The sequence below is a fragment of the Mustela lutreola genome, chromosome 12 (assembly GCF_030435805.1).
Source record: "Mustela lutreola isolate mMusLut2 chromosome 12, mMusLut2.pri, whole genome shotgun sequence".
NCBI classification, from domain to species: domain Eukaryota; kingdom Metazoa; phylum Chordata; class Mammalia; order Carnivora; family Mustelidae; genus Mustela; species Mustela lutreola.
The window spans coordinates 82305019-82318526 of NC_081301.1; the positions used below are offsets into that span (position 1 = coordinate 82305019).

Here is a 13508-nt window from a genome sequence, read left to right on the forward strand (position 1 = left end):
CAATTAAAGGGGCGCCTAGGTGGCTCAGTCCGTTAAGCATCTTCCTTCGGCTCGGGTCATGATCCCAGGGTCCTGGGATCAAGTCCCATGTCAGGTTGTCTGCTCAGCAGGAAGCGTGCTTCTCTCTCTGCTGCTTCCCCTGCTTGTGCTCTCTCCCTCTGTGTCAAATAAATAAATAAAACCTTTAAAAAAATAAAATCAATAACAAGAAGGAGATTTCCTCTACCAAGAAGAAATTCATTGTATTTTAGAAGCAGGTATAGCTGGTGATAAAGCAAAGCCAGAGAGAGGACAATATTTCTAGCAGCTGTGTTTTGGAAAAGGTCGTATGCCTTATAGTCTTCGATTGCGTTGGTGAACACCATAATGGAGACTAAAAATAAAAATGTAATGATAAAAGAACAGTTTAGTAATGGGATAATAAGTCAATGTGTAGTCTTAATGAAAGCAGAGTAGTATGTGACAGTAGACTTATGTAATATTTTGTTATTTAGAACATTTCACACAAATTTTCTGCTTTATCAGTGTCAAGTGCATTGCCTGACACATGACAGGTAAGTGATTTTTGAAATAATTAACATTCATTAATAGTAACTTTGAGAGGCCACAATATTTCCTGGTGATAATAATGCTTGTTTTAGGCATTTTCCTCTTCTCACCAGTCCTTCAGTGAGTTCTTTTCCCCACCTTCTAGACGGGGCTGTTGAGTTTCAGGAAGTTTGTTTGCTTGTTGAAGATTTTATTTATTTGCGTGAGTGAGCTCAAGCAGGGGGAGGGACAGGGGCAGAGGCAGAGGGAGAAGAAGGTTCCCTGCTGAGCAGAGAGCTGGATGCAGGACTCGATCCCAGGCCCCAGGATCCTGACCTGAGCCAGAGGCAGAGGCTTCACTGACTGAGGCACTCAGTCATCCCGAGATTCAGGAACTTTGAGTGACCTGCCTGAAGACACTGGGCTGGTGGGTGAGAGTCAGGAACAAAGCCTGGTTTGGTCTCAAGCTGTCGGTCAGACCTTCATCCCCCCCTCTGGTTCTCTGGAGTACTCAGTGAAGCTTCTGCAGTCCGCATTCCATACCCGGGTGAAGAGGGATGTAGTGGGCACTTTAGCAGAGGAGAGCCTGGAGATTTTTAGCTCTGGAAGATTCCACACACAGACTTTATAATCTTCGCCAGGGACTTCAGAAGCCTGTGTCACGTAGTAATTTGTAATTTTGCTGAGCAATGCCTTGAATCCTAAGCGTGGAGAGGCTCTTCTGTGGGACTGAGTCACTTTGCCACGTGAACCCAGCCAGCAGGAGGGAGCTCACTGTGACATTGCTGCTCTCTGTCATTGATGCGGTAACGGTCATAAAAAGACGTATCAACAACAACTGTCACCCTGTGTCTACTGCACCTTAATGAAGGTCAGCTGTTGAAGTCAGAAAAGGCAAAGCGGTCTGGGAAGTGATAGTCCCCGTCCACGTTTTCTGTAGGAAATTGTATGCCGAGTGGTGTTTGCCAGTTTGAGGACTTGGAGATCCAACATCCAGTGTGACCTGCGAAATGTTTCTTCTCATGTGAGCAAATTAAGGCTTAGATGAATTGCCCAGCATCACAGAACCTCTTGATGTGTGTGCCGTGGTTTATGATTTCTGTGCTGTTTTTCCTTTTCTTACACTTTTTCAGTAACTGGTAGCTTTACGCGTTAGGCTCTGCCTTTAAGAGTTTTCTGTGCATCCTGTCCTTTATCCCCCTAAGGTCAATGTTATTTCTACTCTCATTTGACAGATTGGGACTTAGAGGTTTAGAAATGTTAAATAGCTTGCCAGAGATCCCCTTTTTTCCTGCTGTGTGAAAGTTACAACTGCGAAGTACCATCCCAGAGTCCTTATTTTACTCTGTACTTGACTTAGAATGGAAGGAAATAAAACAAAAAGCATGGGATCCCCCAACACACACACACACACACACACACACACACAATTTATTGAGGAGTTTGCAGTGGTTTTTTTTGGTTTGTTTGTTTTGTTTTTTCATTCTGTTTTGTTTTTTAAGAGACAAATGTGAACATGGAAAAAGCACCAAGGACAAATAAGAATGAGAGGATGTGAGCCTTGATTCAGAAGTAAAACAGACTCCGCAGTGGTTTAGACTCTTAAGTCAGAGGGCCTCTGTGTGTGTCGGGCACCCTTGCCAGCAGAGCAGCCAGCCCCTAACGAGTTGCTGAATGTTTGTGTCTGAACGCTTCCACAGATGTGGAAGGCATCACTTGGTTTTCTCCTTTGGGACTGCAGGAACCGGACTAGGTATCACATTCCAGCCAAAAGCCACCCCAAGCTGTTAATGAGTTTTTAAAAAGCCTTCCAAAGTGATTATAAGATCCTTTTTTTTTTTTTTTTTCATTGGAAGGCTTGCCCTTTTGTGGGCAGGGTGAGACCCACCGTGGTGGGGACGCAATTCCTCCCCCTTTGCTGAAGTGACCATGGAAATAGCAACACATCCAAGATATACCTGAATTTTATGACCACCGGATCGTGAAAACAAGACATTACCACCTTGGCACATCTTGTGGTTTCCATGCGGTCTTTCCTTCGACTTCTGCCAGAGTTCCTAAGAGTAGCTCCTTGGTCTTTACGGTGTTCCTCTAAGGCTTGCCTCCAGCTTGCTCAGATTTCTGAAAGTGAGCATTCATCATTAAGTAATTCCACGCAGTGTGTTCAGCTATAACTTAAAATGAAATAGAATTGTGCTTTACATCCTGTTTCTCTAATTTGCTTTTCTGTGTACAGCGTTCAAAAGAAAACCAACAGTCAGCTGCAATTGTTATTTATATTATCAGAAACGAATTCTCAGGGCACCTGGGTGCCTCAGTTGGTTAAGCGTCTGCCTTTGGCTCGAGTTATGACCCCAGGTTCCTGGAATGGAGTCCCACATGGGTCTCCTCACTCAGCAGGGAGCCTGCTTCTCCCTCTCCCTCTGCTTCCCCCTCCCCCCCCACCCCGCCCCATGCTCTTTGGCTCTCTCTCTGGCAGATAAATAAATAAAACCTCTTAAAAAAATGAATTCTTTCCTTTTCATCAGAGTTAGGCTTTTTCTCATGAATAATTATGTAATTTTGCATAATTACTTGTGATTTTCACAATTAATTACACTGGACATTTGGACAAATTAGGAAAAACAAATAGAGTTCCTACTCTCACATATAACAAAATATTCTTTCCACATACCGAATACTTTTTACAAAAAAAATTGAGAGGATTTACTTTTCATTGGGGACATTTGGAGAAGCAATTTTAAAATTCGAAGTGTATTTTGTAAAAATGCTGTCATACTTTTAAATAACTTAGGGAACTTCAGAGAACGTTCTTATATAAATGCAAATTACAGTTGATTATATTTGGATGTCATTTTCCAAAACAGCAAGGATGGAATTAAACAATGAAGCCCGAGAGGCAAGAAAAGTGACTTAGAAATTCTGCCCCGGGTGAAACCCAAGCGATGACCTGTGTTTTCTGAGAGCGATTTTCTTCCAAAGATGGTGGAGGTTGCCTTCTGAGTTAGGGTTCGAAGCTGAGACCAGCACTGCTGCATTCCCTGTGGAGGTTAATTTGGATTAAGAGTCAGCATGAAACTTCCTCACTACACTGTTTTTTTCACATTTAACAGAAATTGCCATGTTTATCTTGTCCACCAAGCCACAGTTCATCTACTCTTCCCACCCAGAAGCATCCTGGGTCTTCACCTTCACCTGCCAGCTAAATCCCTCTCTCTGACACCCTGTCTGTTCTGTGTCCGTACTGAATTCTGCTTGCTCAGTCCTCAGGTAGCATTCATTACTCATGTACAGATTTACTCTATCTGCCTGTTTTCTCTGGCGCTGGTTGGAAATAGTGAGCTCTCGTTTCAGTAAGTGATAGGAGATGCTCCCTGGTGCTCTCTGCCTTGTAGATGCGTTTCCTCTGTGTTCGCAATCCTCCTGCTCATGGCTAGGGAAGTCCTTAAGTGATTTGGTCTGATTGCATCATCTTATGGACGAGGAAAATGAAGTTCTAAAAAAGTAATGGGCTCTCCCTTAAGTGAAGATCATGGCCAGTTAATGTCATGGGTAAAGCCAGGACTGGAAGTTAGATGTCCTGGTTGCAAGGTTAGAACAATTTCTGCTCTTCCTTCCTTGCATCCTGCATCCAACAAAAATGTGTTGAGCCTCTCCCAAGAGACAGGCATGCTGCAAGCCCCCGAGCCACGTTGAGCCTGTCTTAGAAGTTCTGCTGTGAGCGTAGAGGAAGACACGAACAGGTGTCATACACATAGATGTGCACCCTTTACTCCAATAAGTGCTGCTAAGGATTGTGTAGTTATACGAGAGTAGTATGGGTGGAAGATTTCCTTGAGAAACTGACTTTGACATGTAGGACTTGGCATTGAGCTTCTGCGTACTTTTTAAGTGCAGTTAAATTAGGCAAATATTTCTTATATGGGCCCCCAAATGAATTTAAAGTCTGTAACCTCCAGTCCTTTGCTCACCGTATAGTCTAGAAGGGGAGTAAGTCAAGATGTAACTATTAACATAAAGCAAAATACAGACATTCCATGTACAAAGGCTGCAAAGATAACTCTTGTTTTGGAGGGGTAGATAATCAGGAGTAACTTCCTATGGCAGGTAGCCTCTGATATAGCTCTGGAGCAAAAGCTAAAGGAGGTACAGAAAGGAAGAGGGAAGGCATTCCAGTTGTAAGTAAAAGCAAGCAGAGATAGACCAGGAGAGGAAATTACAGGGGTTTTCTGGCAATAGAAAGTAGTCTCATTTTATAGCAGCCGGCTCTTGGTGGAAAGTTACAACTATACACTGTTGACAATGTTGTCTCAATTAAAATGCCCTTATAGTCAACGGAAATTAAGGATGGAAATGCAAATATTCTGTCTTGTTCCTACTCCTGGAGCCCATAGTCCTGTGCTTTGGTCGCCATTCATATGAACTGCCCCCCCCCCCAGCCCCCCACAGGAACGCTGTCTAGTTCTGTAACTGCTGTATTACTTAGCGTTTCATTGGGGCCTAATAAACATTTAATCATAATAGTGAAAAGTGTCGGGTATGTTGAAGCTGTTTTCTCTGGCAGACACCAAATTCTCTAGACACAGAAAGAGGACTCCTTCCAAATGCTATGACTGGCCCAGGGTAGTAAGTATCAAATGTATTGTAGAAATAGTACCTATACTAACCTGTGTTACCATGTAGCTTTTACCCTATTCAGAGTGAGATTCCCACCATTTCTTCCTATGGATCGTATAATCGCTTGTCTAAGTGTTCTTGTGGAAAAGTACTGAAAATCACCTGCTCTGTGTTCGCCAGTAGCCAGCTACTGTATTCTAGCTAGTGTGGGACAGTGTTATTGGTCAAGCTTATCAGGGAAGCAAATAGAAAAGAATCTTTTAGAGCATACGTTGCAAATCAGTGGCCCCGAACTAGCTTTTATTTATAAAAGGGTTGCCAAGATCTAAAATTAGGGATAAACCTAGAAAAACCTAGATTTTTCTTTCTTTCTTTCTTTCTTTCTTTCTTTCTTTCTTTCTTTTTTTTTTTTTTTTTGAGGGGGGGTGCTTCCTTGAGAAATTGGAAGAGCTGGCAACAACGGGCCCACCTTGCCAATGGCAGCAATTGGTTGCAGCTAACTAGCAGCTGTGGTCTTTAATTAGGGAGTGTATTCATAACATGCCACAGTCCCCATTACTCCCTATTGCCTGTATCCAGCCCATGTGAGTCATTTCCGTGGCTTCCTGTCTCTTAAGACATCTGCTTTGTAATGATTGTTGCCTCTGTGAGCCCCTTCTCTTTAGCTTCCCATAACAATTTTTAGCCAGCAAGGCAATTAATTATGATCAAAACAACTAGCATCTGTGTGCTTTGTAGTTTGCATTGGTTCTCAAACTTTTGCACGCATCAGAATCTTGAAACAGATTCTGAGACTTATTTCCAGAGTTTCTGATGCTCCAGGTTTGAGGATCAGAGGATGTGCATTTCTCTCAAATTCCCGTGTAACGCCACCTTTCGAGAATGACCACACTTTGTATTGTAACACAATACAAAGCAGCCTGAGGCCAGTGGGGCAAAATGTTCCCCACCAGAAATAATATTTGGAAAGAGTAAGCCATTTACCCCGGGTTATCAGAAGTCGAGTCAGATTCAAAACCTTGTCTTTAGAGTATATCCAGCAGGAAAGCATACTTGTAGACCCCTGCTTCTGTACCCAGCTGCTTCCCCAGACCACAAGAATCCTCTCGAGGACCGTATAAAGAAGACACAGCCACAGGGACTCTAATTTATGATCATGCCAAGTATGTGATCATCACCCTATCTCAGGACACTAAGTTGGAACTTTCAGTGAGGAAGGGCAGAAAGACAGGGGTTTAAACTTTGACATTAGGTACACCTGCAGAGGTATGAAACATATCTGCTGGACAGGACCTTTGACTGAGGTAAGCCCACCTGGTGTGGGACCCAGAAAGAGAACTCCAGGCTGACAGGTTTGCTGCTGGAATAATAAGCCAGTTTGCCTGGATGGGGATTAGGTACAGAAAGCAACTACAGGGATCTCTTTTCCAAGATTGGGGTCCAGAGCAGAGCTAGAATTTCGCACTTACTAGATTGTGCAAGGTCAGAACAGAGCTAACGAGAAAGATGATTTCCTCAGTCTCATGTTGGGCTTCTAGAAACCTTGTTTAAGTCAAGATTAGTCTGATGATATGGGGCCCTTCCCACTTGGAAGAGAAGAAAAGTGAAGTTTGGGAAGCAGGCAGGGTCTAACATAGATTAAACTTATTTTAAAAATGTCTTAAAATTCCATCTGCGTAAAACTCTTTGAAATGAATAATTAGGTCATCATGTGATCATGCTGCCCATCCACTAACCTAGTTTGAAAATTTTTATTTCTGCACGTAAGAGTATATAAATACGTTATCAGCTACTTACCTTCAATTTCCAAGATAGTTATATTTATTTGCATATTTATGTGTATGTATAATTCACATGCATATTTTATGTAATTATGTTAATGTACTACATGTCGTGGCAAGTTATGGAGGTGATTTATTACTTCCATGAACCCTATTTTGACTGGGATTTTAGGCAGTGGTATAATTTGTTTAATTTCAGGGTTGATCATATAGTATTTTGATATCAATCTTGCTGAAAAAAAAATTTTAAATCTCCTTACCTCTTTCCTGCTGAATGTTGTATGCTGGAAACAACAAAGTCCTTTTTTCTCATTAAAAAATTTAATAAAATTCTCAATCTGATATTGTCAATAAGGCAGATATGAAATAAATACTTTGGCAGGGAGGGTGTATTGGAATGGAGGGGGGGAATGGTTACTGTGTTTCACATCATTAATATTATTTGTTCTTCTACGGGTTTTATACCCTATCCTGAAAAGGAACAATAGAAACTCAACCCTATTAGTTGAGGAGTGTGATTAAGTCTCTGCTAAGCCATAAACACTCAAGGGCTGGGTAAATTATGTATTTGATGATGATAAACTATAAGCACAGAGGAAATAATTATTTCTGTCCATTTTCTCTTTAATAACATTGGTTTAGGATTCTGATAATCACCAGGAATGATCATATGTGTAACATGACATCCTCATTGTTCTGATGGGAGCCGAACTCTGTCTTCCCTGTCTTCCTCTAGTCAACCTCAAGTAGCTTCAAGGTTTACTCTACTAGGGAAAGATTTGAGACTGGATTCTCTGTAAGGGGGTGGGGGGGAGCAGGAGCAGCAACAAGACTTTGATAAACCAGTTTGAAAGAAGCATATGAAGGAAGATCTCAATGGTGCACAGTATAATATACGAACTAGAGGCAGTTCTCAGTGACAGAAAGGAGGGAGATTAAAACTGCTGTTTTTGTTTCTGACAGGCTCATGCACAGCTGGTTCGAGAAGTCGACGTGGAGAAGGTGTCTGCTTTTGAGAATCCATACGTAGATGCCATTAAGAGTTTATGGAATGATCCTGGAATCCAGGAATGCTATGACCGGCGACGAGAGTATCAGTTGTCTGACTCTACCAAATAGTGAGTATTCACCCAAGAGGCCCTCTGGATCTTTCTCTAGCTCCGTGTGCTCCGCACCCACAGCTTCCGCATTCTTGGGCTTCACGTACAGAACCGGCTCCCGCTCCAGCCAGGGAGAAGTTTAGCGTGTAAACTCGTGCCAACCTCATACACTTACATTATATTCTAAGGGACTGGCATCGTGAGTCAGGGAGAGTATTTCTTTTACTGTCCTCTGTTTGAAAAGCAGACTGAGGACTCGAGGACTCTGCTTTTACCAGCCCATCTCTCCCACCAAACTGCAGACCAGCAAATCTCAAACACAGACTCCGTTGCAATTCAAAATCCTGGAATAATAATTTTTCATACAAATTTCTGATCTTTTTGTCATGTGCTAGAAAGCACCTACGCACATTAAAAGCTCTAAACAAAATATACGCTTGACTATGGCCTCTAACAGGTTAGACTTCCCAGTTTTCAGTTTCCAGACACAGAACTTTGACTGCTTTCTGGGAGCCACTATTATGTTGATGGATAGGTTTGCCTTTGCATGGAAATCGCGTGAGTCTAATTTTGCATGCATTCCAAAATTATTCTGTGAGCTGTCAATCAAAATCGTGGGTCCTGGGAGAGATTTGCATCCTAGAGAGGTTTGTTAGTTCTCTAGATTAAATCTTGCCTCACAGAAAGAAAGCGAAGATCTGGCAATCATTGAATTAATGTAGGCAGAGCAGTCAGCAATCTAGATAATCAGGCGCCTGAAAAAATGCACTTTCTGTAGTACTTAGCCAGGTTCCTGTCTACATTAATCACGTTAACCCAGCGTTTGCCTCTTGTGTGGGTTCTGGGTGGACAGAAGAATGGGTGGAAAGTCGTCAGCAGCCTCAGGCCGGTTCACATGATGCAGGAGCCCCTGGAGGAGAGCAGGGCCGTGGGGAAGATAAGGAGCCCCCGGGGCTGATTGTCCACACCCGGAATGCCTGGAAGATCCAAGAGCTGTTCAGTTCTGTTTTCTCCATATAACGGGTCACATTCTTATTCACGTTCTAGGCCTTTGTGTAGGATAAGTTATCATTCAGGTCAGCCGCAGAAAGGTGCCTGGTCTAGACCATTCTTGTCCTCCTGTGGTGCACTTCAATTCCACAGTTCTGGAATGTGCCATAGAAGTCTCATGATCACCAGGCCTGTGGTATGCTAACCAGTACGAATCCCCTGCTGTGCCTGTGGAAGGTGCACTTTCCTCATTCCCGACTTTGTTTTTCCTCCCTCCACACCTCCACGCCACCATTCTTCTCCTCTGCTGTCTGCCTGCCTTGGGCCCTCGGCCCTCCCCCTGGAGCCCCTACTGCATGAGTTTCTGTGAGTGCACACAGGAGGGATGCAGTCAGCTCTTGTCTCTTCCAAATTCTGCCCCCTCAACCTTTGACCAGCTGTCTTTCTCGTACTTCCTGCCCCCTCTGTCCTTCTGTTTGCTTTGCCATTTCAGATTTCATCCATCTCCCCGGGGTGCTGTTGTGTTTTATCTCTTGTTCCCTGTTCCTGCTCAGTCTGTCTCCTCCCTGCTTGCTTCCCCCTCCACGCTCATCTGTCCTTCTCGTCCGTTCTCCTCTTCCTCCTCTGCACGTCCCACTCTACTACTGGGATGCCTCTCCTGGCCCTTACTAAGCAATAAATCCTCCATTATCAAGTCATATTAACTAATAAATCCTCTAAGCTCTCATCCTGTCTAACCTGTCTCTCCCCTTCCTCACCTCTTCTAGTCTCGACCTCTCACCTGTGACTTTTGTACCAACAGAGAGGTCTTGGGGCCTCAGAGCACCAGTGTCTAATAATTACATTCTTACCAGGGTCAGGGTTCCCCCTTAGGAAATGATTTTGCCTCCCGCTCTGGGGATGGACTCTGGGAGAGATTCCAATGACACCTGTATGAGCTGCTGTGTTTGTGTCTTTGAGACAAGACTCTTCCCATATCTGGTGACACTCCTCAGTTGAGATTTGCAGTGCCCGTGAGTTAGTACAAGAATAAGATGTTTGCAGTGTCTACTGCTTTAGGGAAAGAGCTCTTCAAGACCGTTTGTTCAGACCCGCATTAGCATTGGGATTCTGGGAAAGCTGCCACCTTAGCATTCTGTTGTATAGGCGGCATCTACCTTAGAACCATGCCTTTGGGCACGTCCCTGATGCCAGAGCCAGACCGAGGTGTGGGGGGCAGCCGGGACAGGCTCATCTAAATCCCTTCAAGTCATTATTATTTAAACAGTTTCACTTTCCGCTGATGGGGATATGGAGAAGTTGATTTTCTGAACTACATATATATGTGGGTCTATGTGTATGCACACATACCTACTTCTTTTTTTGACCATATTTGTGTGCAAAAGTAAGAAAGTAAATTATTACATATTCTTAGATGCCCACATTTCAGTACCCATCTCTTGGGGACAAAAAGAAAAAGGACGTTTCCCCTCATAGTAAGTAATACTCTGTGACATCTCAAATTAATCATTAGTCCCTTTTCTCATTATGCCCGGTTCATAGTCATACTTCCTAAATTCTTCCAAAATGTCCTTTAGAGTTGGTTGGTTTTAAGACAGCACAGGGCTTTGGTTTCTATGTCCCTTAGGCTCTTATGATTGGGAGAGTCCTGTTTGCATTTCATTGGCATGTTGAAGAGATTAGCCTGATTGCGGCTTTATATAGTGTGAATTAATTTGCTCCTTTGTCTCCTGAACTTACTATAACTTGTAAATTACATTTAAAGATTCAATTAGATTCAAGTTAAATGTGAGGAGAATGCACTCGAAGTGATGTTGTTTGCTCATCGCTGGTGGTGGAGAGGCTCACCACGGTATTAGGGCACTGATGCCCTCCGTTATAAAGCTACATTTTTCTTCCTGCCACCAAAAGCCATCCGCGTGGTGATACCTTGTCACTGGGTGGTTCTCTGGCTCCCCATCAACTCTTACTTAATGGTTTTACTTCCATTTGATGTCTCGTATGATTTAATAATTCCCTTAGGGTTTAGAAAAGAGGAATTTTTCTACTTTTCTCAGTCGGTCCACATTGGTATTCTTTCGTGAAATAGAAGTTTCTTTCCTCGGCTGGTGCTGTTTGATTACCCTTTAATAAATTTTCTGCTGAACGGCCTATGTTTTGATCTTTTTGTTAGAATAACTTGTTGTGTAGACAAAATAAATGATGACCATAGAATTTATCATTCGAACCAGGACATTTTGAGAAGGAATTAGTTGCTATTAATAATGAGGCTGTGGCGATTCACAGACCTGTACCCCTGGGGCTAAGAATACATTATATGTTAATTTAAAAATAAATAAATAAATACAATTTTTAAAAAGGAAAAAAAAATAATGAGGCTGAAATAAAAAGCATAAGCTGGGGATCCTGACTGAGCAGGAACCTTTGGTCACTTTAGGTTCCTGCTCAGGAACCTAAATGAACCTACATGAAATGTAGGGAGGTGTTTGGTCTTTTATTTGGGTTTCCCCCCCCCTTTATTTTCTCTGCAAGACTGTTTGCTTTAGGGGGGAGTAGAACCAATATATTGCTACCAGTTATGTAAGGAGCTGTATGTAAAAACCTGAGTTAGCTGGGCCCGTGTTTCTGGTCTCTTCCCAAGATGTTTTAGCTCTCTTTATAGACCACTGCCAAGCACCTGGCTGGCCCGCCCTTGATCCCACTGAGGATTAGAGACCCCTTAGTCTTCCCCAGTTAGTCCAGGGCACTTTTCCTTTTCCGTTAGGAAAACCCTCCCAGCACAAGGATTAGACCCGTGGTATGTTGGATTCCCCCACCTGCTGCTGCATTCCACCTCCCTCCCTCTCTCTCTCTTTCTCTCTCTCTCTGTCGTGTTGCCCCACCAGACGCTCTGGGGACTGTAGGAAGAGCACCAAGGAGGATGTGGGCCCCACATCTTGAGTACCACTGAGCCCCAGTCATGGCCTCATTTTCACAGAGGAACTATGAAATACACATGACTCAAGCCATTCTTTTCTCTGTAGTCAGGATAGCTGTTACCTCTTTCCTGATTTTTTGCGTGCGCCCTACTGGTGTATTGTTAGCATTTTAGCTCCCTCCTCTACTTCCGGTAGGTCTTCTTTATTGTTCTGTCTGAATAATTAAAAGTAAGAATACTTCATTGATATTCTGGACCTGATTTCTTGGTTTTGGGGGAAGTTTTTTGGGTTTTTTTGTTTGTTTTTTAGTATTTTACTTATTTATTTGACAGAAGGAGGGAGAGAGATCATAAGTAGGCAGAGAGGCAGACAGAGAGAGGGAAACAGGCTCTCTGCTGAGCAGACAGCCCAATGTGGGACTCGATCCCAGGACCCTGAGATCATGACCTGAGCCGAAGGCAGGGGCTTAACTCACTGAGCCACCCAGGCATCCTGGACCTGATTTATTATATGATGCCATCACCTTACAGAACTCTTTCTGAACTCAGGACCAACTTCTCTGAGTGCTGTCTCTACTTGTGGTTCGTTCACTTGGGATCCAGGGGACATGGACTTTGGTCATGGTTAGCAGCGTGAGAAGTGGGGCCTGCCACGCGCCTCTGCTCAGAACTTGCAGCACCGGCACTGTTCTCTGCAGGACCCAGCTGATGCCGAGAGTCAGTGCTGGCCACTTGCCAGGGATGCTGAGAGCAAAGGCCAAGCATGTCTCTCTAATTCTTTTCTATCTGCTGAACTCCTGTTCATCCTTCAAGACCCTCTCCAGGGGGCGAGCCTCTGATAGTCCCTGCTAAAGGGTGTCTCCCCTCAAAACCTGATAGGGACTGTTCATGTTTGACCTTCACAAATGATTGTTCCCAGAATAATACATGGATACTGTCCATGATTTCAGTGACCATGATGTAGGTGTCATTCTAGATGAACTATGAAGTTTCAGAGCTGGAAGTATTCAAGGTTTCTTTTTGGTTTTGTTTTTTTTTTTTTCCTGCTGTTTTTGAAGGTCTGGGTTCTGGAAAGTTCTGTTACCATTGTAGCCCCTGTTTGCTGAACACTTCCTTTATGTTAGATTCTATACTTAGTCATCTACATGCATTATTTCGTTTAATCCTCAAAGCGACCTAAAGTGGTAGATATTTCCCATCATCTGCATCAACAATAGAGGAAACCAGTTCTCAGAGAGGTTGAGTCACTTGTTTAAAGTCACACAGTTAGTAAGTGATAGGAGTAGGAGTTGAAATCAGATTTCTGTCTCTAGAGCCCAAGCTTTTAATCACTGTTGAAATACTTTACAGAGGGTGGATGGATGGGTGAGACATAGGTAGGTAGAAAATTGACCATAGTTAGATAAATAGATGATAGACTAATAGAAAGATATCTGTGAGTAGGTAAATCACTTACCAGGAAAGATGCAAATTATTCATTAATCTTTATAAATGTTGCCTATAGGTACCTCCCTATGTACAAGATCAAGAGGAAAAATTATATAGAATTATTGGAAAACAGGGGCGTCTAGGCGG

General features: G+C 43.2%; 1 protein-coding gene across 1 annotated transcript in view; it reads left to right on the forward strand.

Annotated features, from left to right (window-relative positions):
• GNAQ (G protein subunit alpha q) overlaps positions 1-13508 on the forward strand; it is a 304673-nt gene that overhangs the window by 198659 nt on the left and 92506 nt on the right. Inside the window, exon 3 of the mRNA XM_059142054.1 lies at positions 7890-8044. Coding sequence (XP_058998037.1) covers positions 7890-8044 — 155 coding nt within the window. The remainder of the gene's footprint in view (positions 1-7889; positions 8045-13508) is intronic.